The following is a 24404-nucleotide window of genomic DNA, read 5'->3' as shown; positions in this document are numbered from 1 at the left end:
TCTGAATCTGCAGAAGAGCTGGAGGACTGGCTCTTCATTCTTCCAACCGCAAAAGGTCTGACTGCGAAACAAACAGTCTGAGTTCTCAAGGGTGGCCAAGGAAACACGAAATTCGACAGTAACTGGAAAGGCAGTGGCAACATGTAATACATTGCCAGATATTAATATAATGGAACAGAAGTAAAATTTCTTCACATGGTAGTTGGGAAGGAGAAATAGAGGATTTGTATCACTTCTTAATAAAACAGCATCTCTCACTGGCTTTTGAGCATTGTTAAAAATACCAACAGAGACCAAAACAAGATAAATTTCTTTTCTATATTTCAGAAAACCTACTTGAATACACTTTGAAACAAGAGTACAACAAAATAGAATATACTTCAAATGTTGAATATACAAACTATTATAGTTCAAATCTGAACACTGGTACTTTCCCTCTTAAACTTCAACTAAAAAAAAAAAAAAAAAAAGAAAGAAAGAAAGAAAGAAAACTCCAGGTATTAGGGCTACCTGACAAAAATTCATGCTGAGCCTGAACGTCCAAGTGACAGTGGAACTGAAACTGACATGTCCGCACAGATGCCAGGGCTACGTGAGTGACAGAGGCGTGTTACAGCAAAAGGCCAGAGCCAACTGTTAATTCGTCCACAATTAAGAAACTGACAGACTTAAACTACCATATAAAATGTTACATGTAAATTCTATAACAATACTGTGCTAGTACAAGATTTTTAAAATTTTTCTTTTAATAAAAAAGCTTTACACAAACAAGCCATTAGCTTATTTCAAGAAAGAAAACCGAAAATTAGTCTAAGGCCTTTGTTGTAAATCAGCTTAAGCTATATGATATATATAAAAAAAAATTCGCACTAGATTTTTTTTGCTATCCTCTTTCTGAAGCTTTTGGATCCATTCTTCAATTCACATTCTAAAATACCTATATTAGCAGAGTCTTCACATAGCACCAGTTAAGTGAGTACTGTGCGAACACAGTAATAATTGCTGGTATGCATATAAAATGCATCAAAAATTGCTATATGTAACAAGGAGATCACCCATCCCAACCCCTCCCCTCTGAAAACTACAGGACCTCTTACAGAGTGTTAGTGTTCCAAGTCTTAGTGTAACTTGAGAGCGTAGTGAGCGGCTTGGTCCCTTTGAATCCTTTTCTTACTGGCGGGTTCGGCTGTTTCCTATCGCAAGAGGCAGTTTTCTGTCAGTATCGCAGTATGTAGTTCGGTTCCCACTGAAACATGGGATAGGTAATTGGCTTCCAGTAAGTCTGATTGTTTCCTTAGATGCATTAAACGCGTTTTAAAGTCTTCTTCGACTTTCTGGATGACTCCCCTCACCAATGTTGACGTCAGTCCTACCACTAACAGTCTGAAGTCCACGGCGGCGCTGAGGTCTCACTTCTCACATGTCACGAGTCCTTCTGTTTTCATAGTTACGGGAAGGGCAATGGCCGAAGGCGCGCTGACCACCACTACGTGGGTCACTGTCTTATTTCCATCTGCTGGTTTCTCTTCGACCAGCTGCAAAGTCTTCACGTCATGCTCCTGCTTTTTTGCCACTGCTTCTGACTTAACCTCTGGCCCTTTTATGACCGCACTGATCACTCGGGGAGGAGTCTGGCCAGATGCCTGCTGCGTAGGCACTGAGAGTCTCATGACAGGCGTCCCATGGGCTATGGAAACGGGGGTGAGCGCTCGCACGGCCAGTGGGGTTCCAACGATGTTAATGCTTCCCGACCCAGTAAGATTGGACTTGGTCTGCAGCTGACACTGTGCCAGCTGTGTCGCTGGGATGGTAATAATTTTGGCAGGCTGCATGGTGATTTTGTCTCCATTCTCAGCAGACGCTGGCATCACAGTAGGGATTGTCTGGATGACTACCTTCGGAGAGGTCGCTGTGGGTGGACTAGTGCTGGTTATTAGCGGTGCACCCGCGTTAACCGACTGAACTGCCACAGTTGAAATCTTCTGACCCAAGGATGTCATGACGACAGGTACTTGCATTGCCACACGAACTGTCCTGGAAGATGAGAAAGAAGAAAGTTAATTATATTTCAGTCCAAGCTAGACAACAGGTCTCTTGAGCAAAAGTTTAATGCAAATCCGAAATGTATAAAAACTGCTGCTCTCAAATTTCAGAGGTATGTACCGGCAATCCCTGAAGCTTGGAATCTGGAACACCATGACACAAATGTATTTTAAAAACCGAAGCCCACATTAAGCGCCATCTCTAAAACCACAAAAACTAACTCAGGTTAGTTGAGATGCTTACTTTAACAATAAAAAGGACATTTACGATACCAAGCGCTTTTCCAAGTCCTGACAACAGTGGGTTCTTAGGATGCCAATATTAAGCAAAGGGACCTTCCGTTCTCACCCAGGAGGCCTTAACCAGAAGTCAGCGCGTTCCAGCTGCAGTCTGCATGCTCACCTCGGAGCTGGGGTCGCCGGCACAGACGCGGTGGCGGGAGGAGGCCGGGCCGAAGGCTCATGACCCGGGGAGGTGATATTCACAACTCTAGCTACTCCCTTCTCCGCTCGGGAGCAGTTTAGAGGGGATGAGTTTTTCCCACCACGAACAGAGGCTGCTGCTGCTTTCAGGAGACTTTCTGTAGACAGTGACACTCGTTCTAGTGACTTTTCATCCGCAGCTGCTGCTAAATCTTCACTGCAGGCTTCACTTTTGTCATCATCTATGACCACTATGTTTTTGGGCATGTCCTTAAACTGATATACAAGCCTCTGTCCTTCAACCTTTGCAAGAATTCCCCTTTGGTAGTAGTATCTGTAAGAGAAAAGATAACGGAATGAATCAAGTATATCACCTCTTCCCCTCCCCCACAAAAGACCATGCACGGTGAATACTAACGCAGCGCTCTCTGATCCCGGTAACAGATGAGCAAAAAGGGGCTCTCGCAGCCTGAAGGCTCCAACAAGGCTACGGACTGCATGATGCCCTAAGTCCCATAACCTTGAGATCTGTAAAAGGCTCATTCTCTTTCTTAAAGATAATAATGTATTCTAATACAGAGTATTTCACTGGCATTGGTAGAAATAATATTCTGTTACATATGTTTACATATGTTATAAAAACAATCTGATTATGTGGAAACATACCTAAACCATGCTCACTTTACAGTAGAGATGAAATGTGGATACTGTCACACAAACCATGTGTTTCTTTTTTTTTTTTTTGAGTTGGAGTCTCACTCTGTCGCCCAGACTGGAGTGCAGTGGCTGCTCCCGGCCACCGCAGTCTCGACCTGCTGGGCTACGGCGATCCTTCCACCTCAGCCTTCCAAGTAGCTGGAACTACAGGCGCGCGCTACCACGCCAACTGATTTTTGATTTATTGTAGAGATGAGGTTTCGCTAAGTTGCCCAGGCTCAGGCAATCCACTCACCTCAGCCTCCCAAAGGCGGGGACCATGTGTTTCTTAAAAACACCCTCAATGAGAAGAAACCATTACATTACAAAAGAACTATGTGAGTTTCTAAAGCTGACTAAACTTAAGAGAAATTTTCATATCAAGATAAATCCATTTATGGCCGGGCATAGTGGCTCACGCCTATAATACCATACTGTGAGAGGCCGAGGTGAGAGGATTGCCTGAGCCCAGTTCAAGACCAGCCTGGGTAGCTTGGCGAGACCTCATCTCTACAATCAAGAAAAATTAGCCAGGCGTGATGGCACGTGCCTGTAGTTCCAGCTACTTGGAAGGGTGAGGCAGAAGGATTGCCTGAGTCCAGCAGGTCTAGGCTGTGGTAGCCATGAGCATGCCACTGTACTCTAGGCTGGGCAACAGAGGGAGACTCCAACTCAAAAACAAAAAAATCCATTTATAACAAACTCATAAGAAGGAAAAAGCAAATTAACTTTGGAAACTATTTTGTTTAGGTTTAATTTTTTCTTTTAAAGCCTACAACGTGACCAGGCTCAGTGGCTCATGCCTGTAATCCCAGAACTTTGGGAAGCAGAGGCAGGAGGACTGCCTGAGCCCAGAAGTTTGAGACCAGCCTGGGCAACACAGCAAGACTACAAAATAAAATCAAAATATTAGCCAGACGTGGTGGCATGCACCTGTTCTTCCAGCTACTCGGGAGACTGAGGCAGGAGGACTGCCTGAGCCCAGAAGGTCAAGGCCACACTACAGAGAGCCATGATCGTGCCCCTGCACCCTAGCCTGGGCGATAGAGTAAGACCCTGACACAAAAAATAATAATAAAAATTAAAAAACTTAAAGCCTACAACTTAACCATTTCTATCCTAAGTGCAAAAGCACATTTTCTGCAAAAATGGATTTTCCAATGACGTTGAAATTTTAAGCATCCAGACCAGACTCCTCTCTCCCCATCTACTTCCAATCCAAGAAGCTTCTCGAGAATACCCTCAGAGTTAAAAGGCATAAGAGAGTTTGAGCTTCTCTAAATTAACAGCTAGCAGACAGTATGAAGAAATGTGTACGTCTTGCCAGACACTCGCTCATTTGTGTCTTTACCTCAAAGCTCGTCCCATCGTTTCATAGTTCATGTCTGGCTTGTTCTTATGCTTTCCCCAAAGCTTAGAGACAGCCTTTGAATCCACCAGCTTGAATATGCCTTTTTCTCTCTGAGTCCATTTAATATACCGGGGACAAGTATTTTTATCTTGAAGTAGATCTAAAAGAAACTCCCACAAGTATGTTGTGTTTCCTTTAAAAACAATAATAGACACTGATTAAAATGAACACAATTAAATATATAATTAAAGACAAATAAAGTGCCTTCATTATAACACAAAAATCCCAAATACACTTGTTTGCTAGTTTTTAGACGTGGTACCCGTTCGCGTGTCTACAGCTCTGACACCAACATGATAGAGGGCCTGGATCCTGCACACCACCACATCTGAGGCCAGGAGTTCAGTAAACACAAAGACATAATGCTTAGTACAAAGCTAACCGAATTAAGCCGGAGTAAATTTGTTGCTTTACATCATTTAAATTCTAAATAAAATACAGGTATTTGCACCTACGTTTATTATATGATAGCTCCAAATTCCATGATCAAAAGTTATTTATTATTTGTTGAATAGACAAGCAAAAAGCTTTGAAGTGTACAAAACATGTAGGCATCAGTCCTAGAATCCTTGTGTTAAGAAACTTCGTTGAGCCGGGCTCGGTGGCTCAGCCTGTAATCCCAGCACTTTGGGAGGCCGAGGTGAGTGGATTGCCTGAGCCTGCGGGTTTGAGACCCGCCTGGGCAACTTGGTGAGACCTCATCTCTACAACAAATCAAAAAATGAACCGGGCATGGTAGCCCATGCCTGTCGTTCCAGCTACTTGGAAGGCTGAGGCGGAAGGATCGCCGGAGCCCAGCAGGTCGAGGCTGCGGTGGCCGGGAACAGCCACTGGGTTCCAGTCTGGGCAAGAGTGAGACTCCACCTCAAAAAAAAAAAAGGAACTTCTTTGAGCTGGGCTCGGTGGCGCAGCCTGTTATCCCAGCACTTTGGGAGGCTAAGGTGAGTGGAATGCCTGAGCCCGCGGGTTCAAGACCCGCCTGGGTAACTTGGTGAAACCTCATCTCTACAATAAATCAAAAATTTGCCAGGTGTTGTGGCGCACGCCTGTAGTTCCAGCTACTCGGAAGGCTGAGGCAGAAGGATCGCCGGAGCCCCACAGACTGAGGCTGCGGTGGTCGTGAGCGTGCCACTGCACTCCAGTCTGGGCAAGAGTGAGACTCCAACTCAAAAAAAAAGAAACTTCTTTTCTGTGACTCACCTACAGGCGTGAACTCTGAGGCACACGTCTTATATAGTGCAAACTACCTCAGCCTTCTAAGCATTCCTCTAAGCATCCTTTTCCTCTGCATTACTAGTCAATTAAGACTCGATTAAAAAGACTTGATATCCATGAAATCTACTGCCTCTAAAAACAGATTTTTAAAAACATCTAATCTCTTTCTATTGCTTATACCTAGTAGAGTGAAAATAAGTAATACACTTAAAAGATTTCATTACAGACGAACAACTCAGTTACTAAGATATTTGTGATTCAGTCTTAAAACAGGAGCTCCTTACATGGAAACAGTTATACAGCAATTCCTTAGAACTAGTCAAGTCTTCATCAAATGTGACAACAACATTAACTCGGGATCATACCACTAACAAAACTGGAAAGCGAGGAAATACTAAGACGTTTCTGCAGAAAAAAGCACTTATTTATCAAATACTATACTTACGTAAATAGAAAATACAGAACAGAATTTAAAACCTGGTCCCTCCCCCTCAAGGAATTTATAATTTGGTTGGGAAGGGGAAAAAAATGACAAATGACACAACAATACAAGAAATAATGGTTTGAAGCAATATAAGGTCTATTACAAGACAATGCATAATTATATTTCAAATACTCATAGAAAATAGCGTGTGGGATTTTAGGAGTGACAATAAATGGACTAGTAAGGTATCATGAAGTCTTGGAAGATAGAGAAGATACGCGTAAAAAAAAGCAATCTGGACAAGTGAAAAATTAGTCCCAAAGGAAGAAAGGATGGCTTTTTTTTTCCTTTGTAGGAGGCAGAAGCAACAGCCATGAGAGCTCGGGCTGCTTTTCTGTTATGCCCTTTGCAGCCACGAGGAGCAAAGGTCCTTAAACTAGTGAAAGAACAGACGAGAGTTCTGAGAAGGAAGAGGCAGGCATACACATGCCACGACCAAGCCACCATGTCGTCTCCAGGCGCCCACGCACTATCCCTTCACTACCCTTCAGCCCAGATCCGAAATCCAGGTTCTGTGGGCAGCGCCTCTGAGGTGAGAGCTTCCAAGCCCAGCAGTGCTACCCCCACCTTCAGTCAAAATACTGATGTGCTGGCATTTCACTTTCACTGTGGATATTTCCCTTACAATCTGATACATTCATCAATAACCCAGAGTTGAATCCAACCTAAGCTAAAAAGACTGATCTTCAATTTCACAATGTTACATTCGTTATCTCTGTGGCCCTATTCCATCAGCATCACTACCTCAATCTATTAACCATGTATAAGCTTCAACCACTTCACAATGTATAGCTGGGGAGACTTCTAACTTGTTCAGAAATACTATCAGGTCCTATGAGTAGACCTAAAAAAAGAGAGCAGAGGCTGGGCACAGTGGCTCACGCCTTTAATCCCAGTAGTTTGGGAGGCTGAAGTCAGAGGGTGGCCTGAGCCCAGGGGTTCGAGACCAGCCTGGGCAACATGGCGAGACCTCATCTCTACAGTAAATTTTTTTTAAAAAATTAGCCAGGCATGGTGGTGCATGTCTGTAGTTCCAGCTACTTGGAAGGCTGAGGTGAAAGGAACACCTGAGCCCAGCAGGTCGAGGCTGCGGTGGCCATGAGCATGCCATTGCACTCCAACCTGGGCAAGAGTGAGACTCCAACTTACACCCTTCCCCCCAAAAAATGAACAGAGATTTTATTCTAGAAGAAATTTCTGTACAGCATACACAATGCCTTGTACATAACAGGAATTCGAATGTCTGCACGTTTGCCGAACTAATTAAATCTATCAATATTCCTCAGATTACCTTTAAATACTCAGTGCACATAAATTCCAACCCCCAAGCTGAAATCAACAATTCTATTTCTTGTTTTAAAGAAAACTATTTTCTATGGTCTAATTAAATACCAAATTTCTTGGTAGGCTTACTAAAGACATTTTTTTTTCTTTTTGAGTCAGAGTCTTACTCTGACACCAAGCTTGGAGTGCAGTGACATAATCATGGCTCACTGCAGCCTCAACCTCCAGGGCTCAGTGATCCTTCTGCCTCAGCCTTCTGAGTAGACTACAGGTATGGACCACCATGCTTGGCTAATTTTTAAATGCTGCTGGGGCTGTTCTTGAACTCCTGGGGTTCAAGCAATCCTACCGCCTTGGCCTCCCAAAGTGCTAGGATTACAGGCATGAGCCACTGCGCCTGCCAAGAGACTTAATTTTGCTCTATTTAAAATTACATTTAAATCAGACTACCTGTTAAGGATAGAATAAATGTAGATATATTGATGCAAAACTTATCCAACTACTGAATATTGGTCTGAAGACATTTATTCATGAGAGTGATAAATTTCAGTCATCACATTGTTAGACAGAACACATCAAAAACCCACCATTGAAATGTTATTTGAAGTCATCTCACCCAACACATTAAGAAAGAATATGTGGGGAAGCTTGTGGGTGTTTTCATTTTAAAAGAGGACATACAAATTCTACAGCGAAAATACGGTTAAGTTTGTTCTGATTTGTAACTGATATGACTGAAATGTGTTTTCTGGAAAACAAACTTAGCTTGCCTAGAATTCTGGCCCTGCTTCTAGACCGTGAAGAAGTCACCCTTCAGAAACAATTCTCAGTTGTAGCAAGCCTCTTTCAATTACAGGTGGCACTGTGACACTCGCACACCCCCCCAAACGATGGCTCTTAGGAAGGTGGGCATCAGACTGTCCTTAAGTCTTTTTTCAGATGTAAATAAAAAGCCTGCTCCTTCATGTCGCTATGATGTCACTAGAGCTATAGAACTCTGGGGTAGTCACTGGGCATAGATATTTATGAAAAAGCTCTGAAGGTTATGCTGATCACGTCTTATTAAGAACTACCAGAGACGGTTCTCTCCTATGTGCATGTCCTAGAAATAGTCTTTTCTTGCAAATACAAAAATGTCAGCCAACTGAAAAATAAATCATCTCACTTCCAAAACAGCCCTCCCCAAATTACCTTTTCCTTCTCTCGGTTTCTTCTTTATACCTAACTCAGGAGACCCATTGGAAATTGGTGATTGCTGGGTCTTTGGTTTACGGCCAACTGAAAAAAATAAGATATTGAAACCATACATTAAAAAACAAAAAATAAGAGAAGCACAATTAGCAGGCTCTCTGATTACACGTTATTCATTAAAATGGGCACTAATTTGTAGATTAATATGCTCAACGTATCTGGAAAAGTTAAATGTAGCTTACCTTACTAAATTTAAAGTTACTTCTAAAAGGAGTATTAAACACACTTCTGCATTTTTATTTATTTTTGAGTCGGAGTCCCACTCTGTCGCCCAGGTTAGAGTGCAGTGACACCATCAGGATTCACTGCAACCTCCACCTTCTGGGTTCAAATGATCCTTCTGCCTCAATCTCCCAAGAAACTGGGACTACAGGCCTGTGCTACAATTGCCTGGCTAATTTTTTGATTTTTTTTTTTAAGAGACGAGGTCAAGTTGCCCAGGCTGGGCTCAAGAGATCCTTCTTCCTCGACCTCCCAAAGTACTGGAATTACAGCCATGAGCCCCCGTGACTGGCTTCTGCAATTTTAGATTACAGCAGTTAGTTGGCAGTAATCTCAATGGATATGGCAAGCATTATTTATACAGCCAGAGCCTCGACTTGCTCATCTTTTATATTAATGTAGGAACAAAAGCTAATATAAAATTCAACTTATTGCAGAAGACCTGATAACCTATCAAATGAGGAAAAGTAACAAATAATAAACACTCACTACAGTTCTGAACCAGTTAACTCACCAGAATGTAAGCTAGGTGTCTGACTGTCCCACCTCAACAGGAGATATGTTATGAGGGTACAACGACCCTCCAGTGACTGAGATCTGTTCAAGCAATGTTGGAGCCCTTCCCTCTTGCTCCTCTTCATTTCTGCCACAGGGCTCTTGCACAGACAAGCATCCACAATGAACAGAAAAGCAGAGCTGTCATGCTTCTCCACCCTAGCGAAGGCCTAAGCCTGAAATGGCTCATATTCAATCCCCAGCACAGATGGATGAACGCTGGCGGGTGAGAGGAAGCCTCGTGAGAGGATGGAAATATTCGAGTCTGTTATAGTTTCAGATGAAGTATATTACTACTGATTTGGCGACTGTTCTACATCTGAGATTTCTGATGTCACTCTAGTCTACACTAGCAAGCCTAATTTAAATAAACCACATAAAGAGCTACATTGAAGTATGGCTTTTTTAAGGCAGGCTCTCACTCTGTCGCCCAGGCTGGAGGGCAGTGGCACGATCACCACTCTCCTCAGTCTCAACTTCCGGTCTCAAGCTATCCTTTTGCTGCAGCCTCCTGAGTAGCTGGGACTACAGGCATGCACCACCACACCCACCTAATTTTTTTTATTTTTTGTAGAGACGAGGTCTCATCATGTCACTTATGCTGGGCTCAAACAATTCTCCCACCTTGGCCTCCTAAAATGCTGGGATTATAGGCGTGAGCCCTCATGCCTGTCAAAGTACATTAATTTATATTTCAAAATACATAGATGTATTCTAGGATTTCACTCTAATAGTTCCAATCAATAAGAAGTCTACTTTGGCAAAAATTAAAACAGAAAGTTCACTAATCTCTTTGTTAGAATACAGCTTAACTTATCAACTTAAATCATATTTATATATATGTATCAGTCAGCAATAATACTTAACATCTTCACCATCTCCTAAGTTTAAACATGAAAGTCCAACCTAATAGAAAAGTCAGCCCAAAAAGGATTAATGTTTTCTCAGAAAGCAACATTTCAAAAATCATGTTCCTCCGTAAAAAAACAAGTTCTATGGTGAAATTAACTCCCCCCCACCCCGCCCCCAGACAGAAAATCACTCTGTCACCCAGGCTTGAGTGCAGTGGTACAATCATGGCTCACAATAACCTCAAGCTTGTGGGCTCAAGAGATCCTCCCACCTTAGCCTCCCAAGTAAGCAGGGACTACAGATATGCACCACCACACCTGGCTAATTTTTATTTTTTATAGAGATGGGGGTCTCACTGTGTTGCCCAGGCTGGTCTGGAGGTCCTGGCCTCAAGCCATCCTCCTATCTCGACCTCCCAAAGTGCTGGGATTACAGTCATGAGCCACCACACCCAGCCCATATTAACTTGAAGAACACTGTACGCTATCTTCTCTCGGAGACTCACAATACACATTAGTACATTAAAGGTTCTGGAATAAAAAGGTTCTGCTATTAAAATATAACCTCAGTGTGTATGTCCCAAATGCACTTAACTACAAACATATAAATGATGACAGCCTGTCTGATTCTCTATCGTCTCCCATATAGCAATGAGCACCGAATGCTTTTGTACAACTGGTAAACGGTCATTCACTGAGAGCATTTACAGAGATAAAGTTAGCATTACATTGGCAAACTATTTCCTGCTTTACATCACGTCACATCCTGATTCCCTACACGTCCCCCGCTTTTTCACTTAAAAATGTCTTAAGTATTTGTATTTTGCTACAGCTCCCATTAGACACAACCAGCCTAGCGCTAAGGTGGGCCATGGGTAAATAAGGCTATCTATATGTATGCCTTTTGTTTTGAGACATTTACAGCAGGAAGTAATTCTTCCTTCTAAATCCTCTCATTCATACCTCTCTCAAGATGCATGTAACCTACGTGAATTATATGGGGGAGACACTGTCTTATTTTTATCTCCCTTAAGCAATGAACACAGAATGGTGCACGTCACAGCGACTTGAATCACTATATTTGATGAGTAAAAGAAAGCAGCATTGATTCTAACACACCTCTCCCTTACTTTTGTCTTTGATTTTTTTTTTCCTCTAAAACATAAAGAGTTAGGGAAGAAAGTAAAACTAGAATAGCGTCGAATTATCTAGGAGTTCATTTCTTCCAGATTTTACCTTTGATTTGAACAGTAAAGGACCCATGTACTGCCCATTTCCTCACGATTCTGGACATGTGCTAGGGCCTTGTGATTTACCCACTGGGCAGGGGAGTGGAAAATTCAGCAGAAATCAAATACTAAGTAGAAATGCTCTTTACCCCCGGTGAGCTTATGCCAACTAAAAGTTCCTATTGGCAATCTTGGTGTTTTAAAGCAGAGGAACCAGGCGTGGTGGTTCACACCTACAGCCTAGCACTTTGGGAGGCCGAGGTAGGAGAACTGCTTGAGCCCAGGAGCTCAAGACCATCCTGGGCAACACAGTGAGACTGTGTCTACAAAAAATAAAAATAAATTGGAACAACAACAACAAAATAAAGCAGAAAGTATGAGGGAAAAATTGTATTGGGCTTTTTTTAAGCAATACAGTCTCGCTAAGTGGTCCGGGATGGTCTCAAACTCCTGAGCTCAAGTAATCCTCCTGCCTCAGCCTCCTGAGCAGCTGGAAGGAACCACAGGCATCTAGTTTTTTGTTTTTTGAATGTTCACAAAAGACAAAACTGTAAATAGAGAGAATACTTTTTTTTTTTTTTTACAATAACCAAGTACCTATACAAGGATCAGCAAATAGAAGGCCAGATGTGCGTGCAGGGGTCTACTCTGCCCTCTGTGTTCAACACCTATCACTATTACTGTCGTGCAAGCAGCTTCAGGGCGTGCACACCAACTCTTTAAGCAGCAGGCGTATGTTAAAATACAAACTTAAAGTCTCCATGTGTTGATTCTTTGAGAATATCTAGTTAAGATAACATCGCTCTTAAACCTACTTCCCATATTATTTTCCATGTTCCTTGAAGAGGAAAACAAGTCAGAAAAAAACGCGCCTGCTGTCTCAGGAATGTACAGACGGACCCTACCTTTCTTCTTTTTCACTGGTTCGTGGCTATCCGGCGACGCAGGGATAGGAGAGGCATCCATTGGTTCTGACTCTTCAGTCGACACTTCCACTACCGTCTCTGTTATGACATCTGGCCTCATAGCAGCGTGGATAAATTCTGGAGTTGACACACAAGGAGGGACAAACACTTCCACTATAAAAAAAAGTCAGAAAATTAAAATTTCCCATCCCCATCAGTGTTTCTTTTGTGGTCGGTTCGATATCTAGAAGATGTGGGGCTTATTAAGGATGACTCGAAGCAGGAGAAAAGCTTACTGCGGAGGAAGTTAATTTGCTGACATGCAACATGACCTAAATGCATGGAAAATAAACGCAAAGAAACCGACTCCAAGGAAATGTGAATCCTCTGGGTGAGACGAGGACCATAAATGGTCACCCTCCTTCTACACGTCTGTAGATACTTTCAAGCTCACTGTAGAAAAAACTTTGGGCCGGGCTCGGTGGCTCAGCCTGTAATCCCAGCACTTTGGGAGGCTGAGGTGAGTGGATTGCCTGAGCCCACAGGTTCAAGACCTGCCTGGGCAACTTGGCGAGACCTCATCTCTACAATAAATCAAAAATTAACCGGGTGTGGTAGCACACGCCTGTGGTTCTAGCTACCTGGAAGGCTGAGGCGGAAGGATCGCCGGAGCCCAGCAGGGCGAGGCTGCGCTGGCCAGGCGCGTGCCACTGCACTCCAGTCTGGGCGACAGAGCAAGACTCCCACTCAAAAAAAAAACAACAAAAAACTGTGAGCTACTTTGGCAGTTGGGAAAGCATCTGAGCAGAGTTTAAGAGTGAGTTATTTGATTTCTTCCCTTCTACATATTCATCATTATTCTTTAGCTAGGTAACACACGCACATTTAAAAGATTTCCAAATATACATGCAGCAAAAGCAAGCAGCTACAGCCTACAGTTCATTTTTAGAATATGAAGAAAAGGAAAGCCTGCTTGTTACGAACCAATTACTCTCACCTTTTAGTATCTGAAAAGCTTTATTTAATGGAAGAGCCCTGATTTTGGTCACTAAGCAGTGTGTACAGATTAGATTAGTTTGCCGAATACAAGTGCCCTGATTTTCTTCTCCTGTCTAAATAACACACGGGATTCCTGTTCCAACTAAAATGCACGGCTGCTCCTAGCATTTACTGTAAATCACAATGAAAAGGGCCAATCTGGCTGTATCAAATCAAATGAACATTTGGACAGTGAGTCAAAATGACATGAGAATTAGGGAAAAAATGACTATCAAAGTCAGTCTCAAAGAAAGAAAGGGACCAAAGGAAAGGGAGAGACTCCAGGCTGAAAGGTATGCGAAGCAAATGGTGTGCGGCCCCGCCTTCCATGGACGGGTCGCTGGAGCCACTTCCTGTCTGACGCTGAACAAAGGCGCGAAAGTGGTCACGAGAGGCAGCTGCCCTAACCCACCAGACTCTTACGGACTGCAAAGGCCTGCAATTTACCTGGAGTCAAGGAAACAAACAGAACGATATCAACAGCTATTTAATAAACATGTGCCTGTCTCTAGTGGGCATTTTCTATGTCATTTACAATGAAAATTAAGTATTTGCAACTCGAGGACCTTCACAAAGTTCGCTGCTGTCAGGCATCCACGTATGATGGGTCTTTGAAAACTCCAACAATCCCCTCGCATTAGAACAGCAGCCCAACTCTAGATACATGAAGTAGTGTGACATATAGAGTGGACATCTACGCACCAGGACTCCTGGATTCCCTCAAGCAGGTAGGAGACTCCATATGAAGCAGGGCTTCGGCAGCTTCGATGGTCTTGTCTGTGCAGTGTGCATTGCTGCTGTGAACCGACGCTTCCACTGGAGGGAAGAAAGGTTCTATTCAATTAAAAATATACTGAACACATCTCTGAAACACATCACTGTCTAGAAATAAATCTATTCATTCCTGGGAGAGAAATGGAAAACATATATAAATCAACTTCCACGTGAATAAGTCTAAATGAACCAATGATACATATTTGTCTATACAAATTATTTATAGAAATACTTTAATGCAACCGATGATGTCGATCAGAAATTACTGAGAAGCTTCTAAATCTTTTTCAAAGGAATACAAAAACCCTGAAAAAAGGTGTTTTTTTTATTTTTATTTTTTGAGTTGAAGTCTCACTCAGTCACCCAGACTGGAGTACAGTGGGCGCTCCCAGCCACCGCAGCCTCGACCGGCTAGACTCCGGCGATCCTTCTGCCTCAGTCTTCCAAGTAGCTGGAACTACAGGCGCGCACTACCACGCCCGGCTGATTTTTGATTTATTGTAGAGATGAGGTCTCGCCAAGTTGCCCAGGCGGGTCTCGAACCCGCGGGCTCAGGCAATCCATTCACCTCGGCCTCCCAAAGCGCAGGATTACAGGCTGAGCGACCGAACCCAGCCAGGTGTTTTGTTTGTTTTTAAGTCAAGGTCTCACTCTGTCACCCAGGCTGGAGTGCAGTGGCATGATCCCAGCTCACTGCAGCCTTGACCTCCTCAGCTCAGGTTATCCTTTCACCTCAGCCTCCCGCGTAGCTGGGACTATAGGCACATGCCACCACACCAACTGATTTTTAACATTTCTGCAGAGACAAAGTCTTGCTGTGTTGCCCAGGCTGGTCTTGAACCCTGGGGTTCAAGCAATCCTCCCACCTCAGCCTCCTAAAGTGCTGTGATTAAAGGCATGAGCAACCATGCCCAGCTTTAAAACCTTGAAATTTGAGACTTGCGTCAATTTTAGGCCAAAACTAAATTGGGGAGGGGCAGGGAGAAACCAGATGAACAATCCTGTGAAGCCAATTATATATCCTGAGGTACTGCCACTAAAGCCAAGGGTAATTTCTAGCAGCATCAGTCAGAAACACATCATCTAAGTTCATTTAATGAGTTAGTTTGAAGCTTGTTTGTTTTTTTTTTTTGAGTTGGAGTCCGCTCTGTTGCCCAGGCTGGAGTGCAGGGGCACGCTCATGGCCACCGCAGACTCAACCTGCTGTGCTCAGGCGATCCTTCTACCTCAGCCTTCCAAGTAGCTGGAACTACAAGTGTGTGCCACTACGCCCAGCTAATTTTTTGATTTATTGTAGAGACGAGGTCTCGTCAAGTTGCCCAGACTGGTCTCGAACCCCTCGGCTCAGGCAATCCTCTCGCCTCCACCCCCTAAAGTGCTGGGATTACTATGAGCCACCGTACCCAGTTGAATTAGTCTGATTCTTACGGACTCTCCTGGATGACTAAATGCAGTCAGCCCTCCATATCATGGGCTCCCCGAATTCAGCCAACCTCAGATGGAAAATATGGGGGGGAACAATACAGTATAACAACTATTCACATAGCATTTACATAGTACATGAATATGTAACAGTTTCCACTTTGACGTTTTCTCAAGACGTTTCCTTAAAAAAACTAAAAGCAAATGTTTATACAAATTTCACCAAATCCTGTGTCAAAATCAAAAGTACTACATACTAAAGGTATGACTCTAAGTAATCTAGAAACGATTTAAAGTTTACAGGAAGGCCCAACGTAGTAGCTCAAGTCTACAGTCCCAACACTTTGAGAGGCCGAGGTAGGATGACTGCCTGACCCCTAGAGTTCGAGACCAAGCTGGGCAACACAGCAAGACCTCATCTCTACAAAAAAAATTTTAAAAGTAGTCAGGTGTGGTAGCACTCGCCTGAAGTCCCAGCTATTCAGGAGGCTGAGACAGGAGGATCACTTGAGGCCAGCAGGTCAAGGCTGCAGGGATCTGTGATCACACCTCTGCACTCCAGCCTGGATGATAGAATGAGACCCTGCCTTTAAAAAAAGAATACGGGAGGATGTGCACAGGGTCTATGCAAATGCCACGTCATTTTATATACGGGACTTGTGTATCCTCGAATTTTGGTATCTGCCTGGTGGGGGAAGGGCGTCCTGGACCCAATAGCCAGGTATACTGAGACCACCATCTGAAGATGGGTAACAGTATGCATTCGCTTCAGTGTCAGAATAGCTGGGAGCTTTCTTTACAATAACTTTGTTCTCTTCAGAACCTCACTAGTCTTCGCTGGGTTTTTGGTTTTTTTGGGTTTTTTTGTTTTGAGTTGGAGTCTCACTCAGTCGCCCAGACTGGAGTGCAGTGGTCGCTCCCGCCACCGCAGCCTCAACCTGCTTCCACCTCAGCCTTCCAAGTAGCTGGAACTACAGGCGCACGCTACCACACCCGGCTAATTTTTTGGTTTATTGTAGAGATGAGGTCTCGCCAAGTTGCCCAGGCGGGTCTCGAACCCGCAGGCTCAGGCAATCCACTCACCTCAGCCTCCCAAAGGCGTGGGATTACAGGCTGAGCCACCGAGTCCGGCTCTTTGCTGAGTTATAATTGAAGACTTTTTCTTAAGGGTTCCCTATTTTTTTTCCCATGAAGTCTTTTCTGGTCCCACCACCCCGTGTCTTTCTCCTTGCACCTCCTTGATGCTCTGCTGACCACATTACTTGCAAAACACCAAGTACAGTGGGGGCCTGGGCTTTCAGGTTCAACAGTTTAGGTTTTGGTCTCTGCCACTTATTTCTGTTACCAGAGGCAAGCAACTTAATCACTCTTAAGCCTCAGTTTGCTCTTACGCAAAACAGAAAGATAATTTCTTATCACTCCTGTAAGATTATAAAACTCCTTGAGGTCGGGGCAGCTATGCTAACCCATTTAAAATCTGACCTTACAGGATAATTAGTAATTCAAGAACAAATGTATTATCTTGGCAACATATTTACTAATTTCACCTCCTGAATAGTTAACTTGGTAAGTGGTTCTGAAACATGAATGCGTAAGTTTCCAATTTGACAGATTTTCTCAAGATGTCCCCTAAAGGCACTAAAGGCCAATGTTTACACCAATTTCATAAAAGCATGTTGCAAATTCATAAGCACTACATACTGAAGAGATGAGTCTTTTGTTTCCAGGAAACCTGTGATGGGGGGGATCCACTAAGTCTCAAATTCACGAAATGCTAAAAGCCTCCACCTTACACAGCAGTCGCTGGGAGGGCATTTATTTTGTAAACCCAGGGACTGTGTTACCACCTGTTGCACATCATCTGCGCTCTTCACCAAGGTACTGGGGCTCTCCAGTTGCTCTTTCCATTTATGGAAATCTGCTCCAAGTGGAATGGTTCCAGAGAGGCAGCCAAACCTCTAAGTCAATCTATCTTTAGGTGACCCTGCTTACTCTTATCTGCAGCCCAGGAGTCAACCAGCCTGTCCAGCTCAACTGGAAGAAACTCAGCATTATTACGTAGCAAAAATCCGCAAGTATTTTTTCCAGTGCCTCGCTACACAATACTCACATACACCCAGGGGAGGGGGGGGGAACCTTGAAAAGCAAAATCTCAGGTTTTAAGAATGTATTCTCGTCACCATTTTCTTCCTAGTTTGCTTGGGTTGCAATGTAGCTGTTGTCTTAGGTGCTATTAATAAACCATCCTGGGTAAACTAATTCCTTATAGAATTGTATTAAGACACACCCTAGAAACACTACCATACTAAAATCAGAGCTACAAGTATTCAATAACACAGCAATAGAATTTCACCAGATTTTAAAATGTTTTAAGTTATAAACAAAATCAAATCTGTCTAACAGTTATATATTATATGCCCTGAACTCTTACATAGTCTGAGGCACATTTTAAAGCCATGATTTTGTGTTATCAAATCTGTCAATGGACATTATTTCTTTAAAGTGCATTTCTTTTTTTAACTTTTAATTTTTTTATTTTAAAGATATGGGGTACAATTCAGGTTTAGGTATACAAATGTTCATTATGCAGGTACCCTTGTTGATAAGGTGTGCCCCCTCCTTCCCCAGGCAGATTCCCACTACAGCCAATTCCACTTCCCCGCCCCTCTCCTGGCAGTTTCTCGCTACTGCCAATCCCTTTCTTACAGTAGTACAATAATTGTTCAGGGTCCACTTATGAGTGAGGACAGGTGATACTCAGCTCTTTGTTTCTGTGAAAGAGCTACAGTGTATTTTCTTGCTCTTATTCCTGACCTAAACCTTCACTTTTCTCCCAAACTCAACATTTCATAAATACTTTATAGAGAGTAAAATAAAATACATACAAAATTAAGAAAATTCACTCATACTTTAACTTTAGGATGAGACTATAAAATATACATAAATTATCTATGAATGATCAGCCAGAAGATCTAATACTCTATGTGCAATCAACAGATGGCTCATGCCTGTAATCCCAACAACTTTAAGGCAGGAGGACTGCTTGAGCCCAGAAGTTTAAGCCCAGCTTGGGTAACAGCGAGACCTCTTCTCTACAAAAAATAAAAAAGATTAGCCAGGTGTGGTGGCACACACCTGTAGTCCCAGCTACTTGGGAGGCTGACACAGGAGAATCGCTTCAGCCCAGGAGTTGGAGGCTGCAGTGAGCTGTGATCATGCTACTGCATTCCAGCCTGGGCAATACAGTGAGACCCTGACTCAAAAAAAACCCCCAAAAGCCAGTTGTTGAGTGTTAACCATGTGCCAAGCCCTGTGCTATAGCCCTGACTAATATGCAAACAGATCTCTGGCCCCATGAAGTTTATGCTACTACAGGATGAGTATCCCTTATCCAAAATGCTAGGGACCAGAAGTGGTTCAGATTTTGGTTTTGTTTTTAATTTGGGAGTATCTGCATTATGTACTTAGCAGCTGAGCATCTCAAACCCCAATTCCAAAATGCTCCAATGAGCATTTCTGTGGTGTGTCATGTCAGCACTTCGAAAGTTTTAGATTTTGGAATGCTCAACCTGTAGTTCAGAGAGCAGGAAAAACGTAAGCAGAAGCAAAATACTGTAAAACTAAATAAATGTGTCAACTACTCTGAAGTTACTGTGAGTGAACAGCTTGTTAAGGGGACCCCGATTTCTCTCCTTTGTGCTGCTTACCAGTTTTTCCTCTTGTCATTTGTATTTACTGACTCGAGTAAAGCTAACACGAAAACCTAAGCACCTGTTCTCAAGTCAACTTACAGTATTGTGCCAATGCCAGTTTCCAAGAATACTTAATCCATTTTGCAAAATTGAACACTATCTCTTTTTACTTTTGTTGACATAAGTCAACAGGTCATTTTTGGTAACAGAAATTTAAGAAACATTTCTATTCACGTTTCCATAATTAAAAAACTTCAATACTGTTTTGTTCAGATCAATAATTCTGACATTTAAAATAAAATTTTGCACATCTGTTAGGAATAAACAAGAATTTAACAGTATTGTGCAATCAACACTGTAAGCAGCCCACAAACAAGGAAGGGCTGAAAAATAGAACTCCTTATCTTCTACCTAAAACTTGACTTACTGGTATGTTTTTTGACCTGGGCATGAAATTTACAGAGGGAAGAAAATAAGCAACTCATTTTAAAAATAGAAACAATGAAGCTAAAAGTAAAATGACAGGTATCATTTTCTAGGCACCACTAGTAGCTGGTGTTACTAGTCAATCCTCCTTGAAGAAATAAATGCATCAGAGAAATTTCAAAGACGATTTTAATTTTAATCAGTGCCAAATATATAATTTGCTTATGCCCTCATTCACTATTGGTAAAAGTCTTCTTGCACCCTTTCCATCCCTCTAATCAACTGGTGTTCGTATGGTACTGCAGACTATTCCAGACTCAGGCAACAGCTGTTACAAAATACCAAACTTGGTAATTAAGTCTGACAAGAGGCATAACCTCTCAGTTTTGCATAAGAGAATGCTGGCAGTGGATCTCGTTCATAAAAATGTTCTCAAGTTCAAAATAAAATTTAATAGCAATTTAGTTTGAGAGCAATGAAAAAAAAATTAGAAAACACCCATTGGGTGATATCGTCCTTCCTCTATAAGCAGCACCATAAAAGAACATTACAAGGTCATCATTCACCTACAGCACCTATCTTACTACAGCGACCCTCTAATGCCCCAAGGCTGTAACTGACAGTCACAGGTAAAAGAAGAATACAAAAGAATGCAATGGAAAAGCAAGGTCTGGGACACCCCACCTTGCCCTTCTAATCAACTTATAAGGTATACAGAGGGAAAAAAAAAGGAAACTATTTTCTAAACCAGAGTTTCCCAATAAAAATAAAAGCCACATATAATTTAAATTTTCCAGAAGCCTCATTTTAAGAAGTACACGGGAGAAATTAATACCTTTATTTAAACTAACATATGCAAAGTATTGCCATTTCAACATGTAATCAACATAAAGTTTTCCACTGCGTGTTTAAAAATTAATTAAAATTAAACTAGCAGTTCAGTTTCTCAGCCCCATGTCAATTGCTCAACAGTCACATGCGGCGAGCGGCTACCATATTGAACGGCACAGACTTGAACAACACCACCATAAGGCAGCTACTCTCAGACTCTTGGTCAGAAGACTCTTTTACACTCAAAATACTGAGGACCTCAAAGAGATCTTGATCATGTAGGTCCTTTCTACAGCTATTCATCATATTTGAAATTAAACCAAAGAAAACTTTAAATAATAAACTTGTAAACATAAAACTTGTATGAAAAATAACTTTTTAAAACAAAAACCAGTTAGTGAGTGGCTATGTCTTCTACATTTCTGCAAATCTTTTTGATTCTTGATTGAGTAGAAGGCAGCGGGGGTCTCCTCTCCTCCATTCAATCTGCCAGACTATCACATCGCAGAGCCCCTAGAAAACTCTGTACACTTGTAAAAGTGAAAAGACAGTTTTGACTTTACAGATCCCTTGAAAGGTTTTTGGGACTCCTACAATCCCCAGATCAGAGAAATCTGGTCTCTGAGACACAGAGCTATAATTTATAATCAAATGTAATTAATAACACTAGTTATATACTAATAATACTAATAAAATTCTATCCTTATGTTTCTGTTTAAGCCTCTCAAAACAAATGTCAGTGTGTAAATGACAAATCATGATTCTATTTATATAAGTAAGACAATATTTGTCTACTCACATATAAAGAAGTTTTTTTTAAGTTTGTCATAAGTATTTCTTTGCATTCTTTGGAACATTTAAACTACAGATAACACAAAGAATTATTTTAAATAATGACCAAGAACACTCTGCTGCCTGACCTTCTCCACCAACCAAGTTTGTTCCTAAAAGAAATCGTTTTAGGTTGAATTATTCTAAATGACTAGTTGCACACTAATATTACTCTGTAATTCTATTTTTATATGAATTTTAGTACTAATGTTGCAGTGAATTCTGAAGGGTAACTTCTTAAACACAACTCCAAATACATTTTTTAAGAAGAGAATGCCATTCCTTAAGTTTCATTTTAATGCATGCTTTATCTTTTCACATACAGCTAATTTTTTTCTCAATTTTATGGTCTCATAGATATTCCAATCTATAGCAAATCAGAAATGGGATTTTCAATTTCAAATTCCAACACTGTTTTGTCAAAAATTATCAGGTGTTTTTGTCAGTGAACATATGTAGGCTTAAATTTCCAGAAAAAAATTCACTTTCATTTAATAACTAAATTGTAGAGGAAAACTTCTGGTGATCTTATTTCTCAAAGAAAAAAGAAAAAAGTTAAGGAACGTATACTTGAGAAAAAGAAGGCAGGATTCTTAAAACTAAACAACTTCCAGAAAATCCAGACCACATAGACACAATACTTTCAAGTAAACTTTGGGAAAGTAACAATGCTAGACATTTATTGTTCCTATATTAAGCTATATATACACTCGAAATGAGTCTAAATTATTAAACAAAACTGGATCACAGACTTAAACAGCCTCAAGTTCCAATCTGGTACACATTTCTATTTTCAAAAATTAGCTAAAAGAAATTAACCTCCCAATTACATAACAGCCTCACAGATACATTCACTTACATGCTGCAGTATTTAAAAATCGAAGAAAAAGAGAAGCCTTAACTTTTCATGAAACATTTCTGAGCCACTTATTTTAGAGCCTTAAAAGTCATTAGCGATCATCTAGTGAACCCTGTCCTCTACAGAAAATGGAGCCCTAAAGAGGCCAGGTCGCTAGCTAGTTCAGGGACAGCCAGATACAGATCCCTCAACTCTTGACTTCAGGGTCAAGGCTCACTCGCATACATCATGTTGCCAATGAAAGCTTTAGAAAGTCTGTCAAATCTTTACCACAAAAATAATTTGTTAAAATGACTGTGATTTTAATTAGCTCACTTATGTCGTCTTTTACTCACTCTTCAGACAGCATAAACACTGACAGCCAAAAGAGTGCATACACGCCATACTTCAGCCTCTAAAGGAGGAAAATAAAGCAAAAGTCTAGCCCCTAGTACCTTACCATATAACAACAGTAGTGATAACATTAGGGGCTTAGAAAAAAACCTATGCTTATCATTAACTGAAGGCTTATCTCCTCCGAAGTTTTCATAAACATTAACTGAAGGCTTATCTCCTCTGAAGTTTTCATAAATACCTTTCTTCGTCAAACCATTATAGCAACCACTGCAACGGCTTTTTACATTTATACGGTACAAGATTTTCACCTGTCTCCCCCATTAGACTGGAACATTTCTGTAAGAATTCTAACACTTGATGACTTTCCTCAAGGAGGTGAAAAGGCACTCTTTCCAGTTTACAAATATTACTCTCTCAATGCCACAGGAAATTGGCAGCAATAAAAACTTGAATCCTGAATCTTAATTTTGAGGCATCCTTCCTCAACTTTTAGCTCACTGAATAAACCTTGGGCCAACGAGCAAACCTGTCTCTAGTTTCCTTCTAAAACAGGGCTTGTTAGGGAAGCTTCACATTACACGAGCATGACTGAGGAAATAATTTGAAAATAATTCTGTAAAACCTACTTTCTTACAGAACATTATGATCAAAAAAGAAACTTTATTTGGCAGATCTGTGTGTACTAAAGAAATGCAGTGGAGCTGGAAAACCGCACTGAACTTTTTGCAAAGCCCGTTATCAAAGGAAGACAAATCTCTTCTATGTTCAGATCGAAGACAGTCTCCGTACAACCCCTCAAAGCAAAGTGTCTACGGGTCACGTCCAGTTTCAACTGGTGACTGCAAAAGCTTATGGGAAAATACCTTCACTGGCGAAGTCTGGCCCCTCGCCTCTACAGCACTTCTCCAAGTTCTGAAGCAAGGGCATGCTAGGGCGCCCTGCAAGTGTCCACAGCCGCGGACGTGTCCACGTGGAACACTCGCAGAATCAGCACCGACCCGACCACCCCAAGCGGCGCCAGTGCCAGCGGCACACCAGTGCCATCCGCAATGCACACCACGTCGTGAACGGGCTGCACATCAGCACAGGAGCCGAGTCCTCTCGGTGCTCGCGCAAAGACGGCAGCCCTGTTCTGATCCGGAAGTAACTGTCAAGCCAACGCGCGCGGGGAGCCGGGCTTCTGCCTGGGACCTCGGGAAGGCGCAGCAGCGCACGGTGTCGCGCACAGGGCTGGTCGCCATCAACGCGTTATTCCGCCTTCCAGACTTCGCCTGAACTCAGCAGCCCTCCCATGAAATGGCGAGACACGTGTGCCCACGACGCCCCCGGGCGAAGCGAAGCGGCCTCGCCAGCCGGGTCGCTAACTTCGAGCCCCCCGCCTCGGCGCAATGGACGGGAAGAGGGTGTGCGGTGCGGGCGCCCACGGCCCCGCTGCTCGGCGACTCCTCCTCCCCTTCCGACTCGCATCGACGGCGAAGGGAGACAGAACCGGGGGCGAGACGTGTGTGTGTGTGTGTGTGTGTGTGTGTGTCACTCCGGCGACTCCTCCTCCCCTTCCGACTCGCATCGACGGCGAAGGGAGACAGAACCAGGGGCGAGACGTACGTGTGTGTGTGTGTGTGTGTGT

The 24404-nt window shown here is 42.4% G+C and overlaps 1 protein-coding gene across 1 annotated transcript; it reads right to left on the bottom strand.

The window, feature by feature from the left end:
• Nucleotides 1-299: 299 nt before the first annotated feature.
• ELF2 (E74 like ETS transcription factor 2) lies at nt 300-23704 on the bottom strand. Its single transcript, XM_021710058.1, has 7 exons — nt 23641-23704; nt 14309-14440; nt 12569-12742; nt 8747-8833; nt 4513-4705; nt 2446-2799; nt 300-2034 (listed from the first exon to the last, which is right to left on the bottom strand). Exons 1-7 carry the CDS (start codon nt 23702-23704, stop codon nt 1410-1412), a joined length of 1629 nt encoding a protein of 542 aa, XP_021565733.1. The 3' UTR covers nt 300-1409.
• Between the last annotated feature and the right edge of the window lie 700 nt (nt 23705-24404).

Source organism: Carlito syrichta, unplaced genomic scaffold, assembly GCF_000164805.1.
Source record: "Carlito syrichta isolate Samal-C Ts95f unplaced genomic scaffold, Tarsius_syrichta-2.0.1 Scaffold287977, whole genome shotgun sequence".
NCBI lineage: Eukaryota > Metazoa > Chordata > Mammalia > Primates > Tarsiidae > Carlito > Carlito syrichta.
Note: the sequence above shows the minus strand (reverse complement) of the source record. Positions and strands in the feature narration are given on the sequence as shown.

Excerpts from the sequence above, each read along its gene's own strand:
- ELF2 (XM_021710058.1), bottom strand. The coding sequence starts at position 23,704 with ATGCCCTTGCTTCAGAACTTGGAGAAGTGCTGTAGAGGCGAGGGGCCA. Across the intron at positions 14,441-23,640 it reads GCCAGACTTCGCCAGTGAAG|AACCTTTCTTCCCTCCAGTG; the intron begins GTATTTTCCCAT and ends TTAATTGAATAG. Across the intron at positions 12,743-14,308 it reads GAGGGAATCCAGGAGTCCTG|TGGAAGTGTTTGTCCCTCCT; the intron begins GTGCGTAGATGT and ends TTTTTTTTATAG.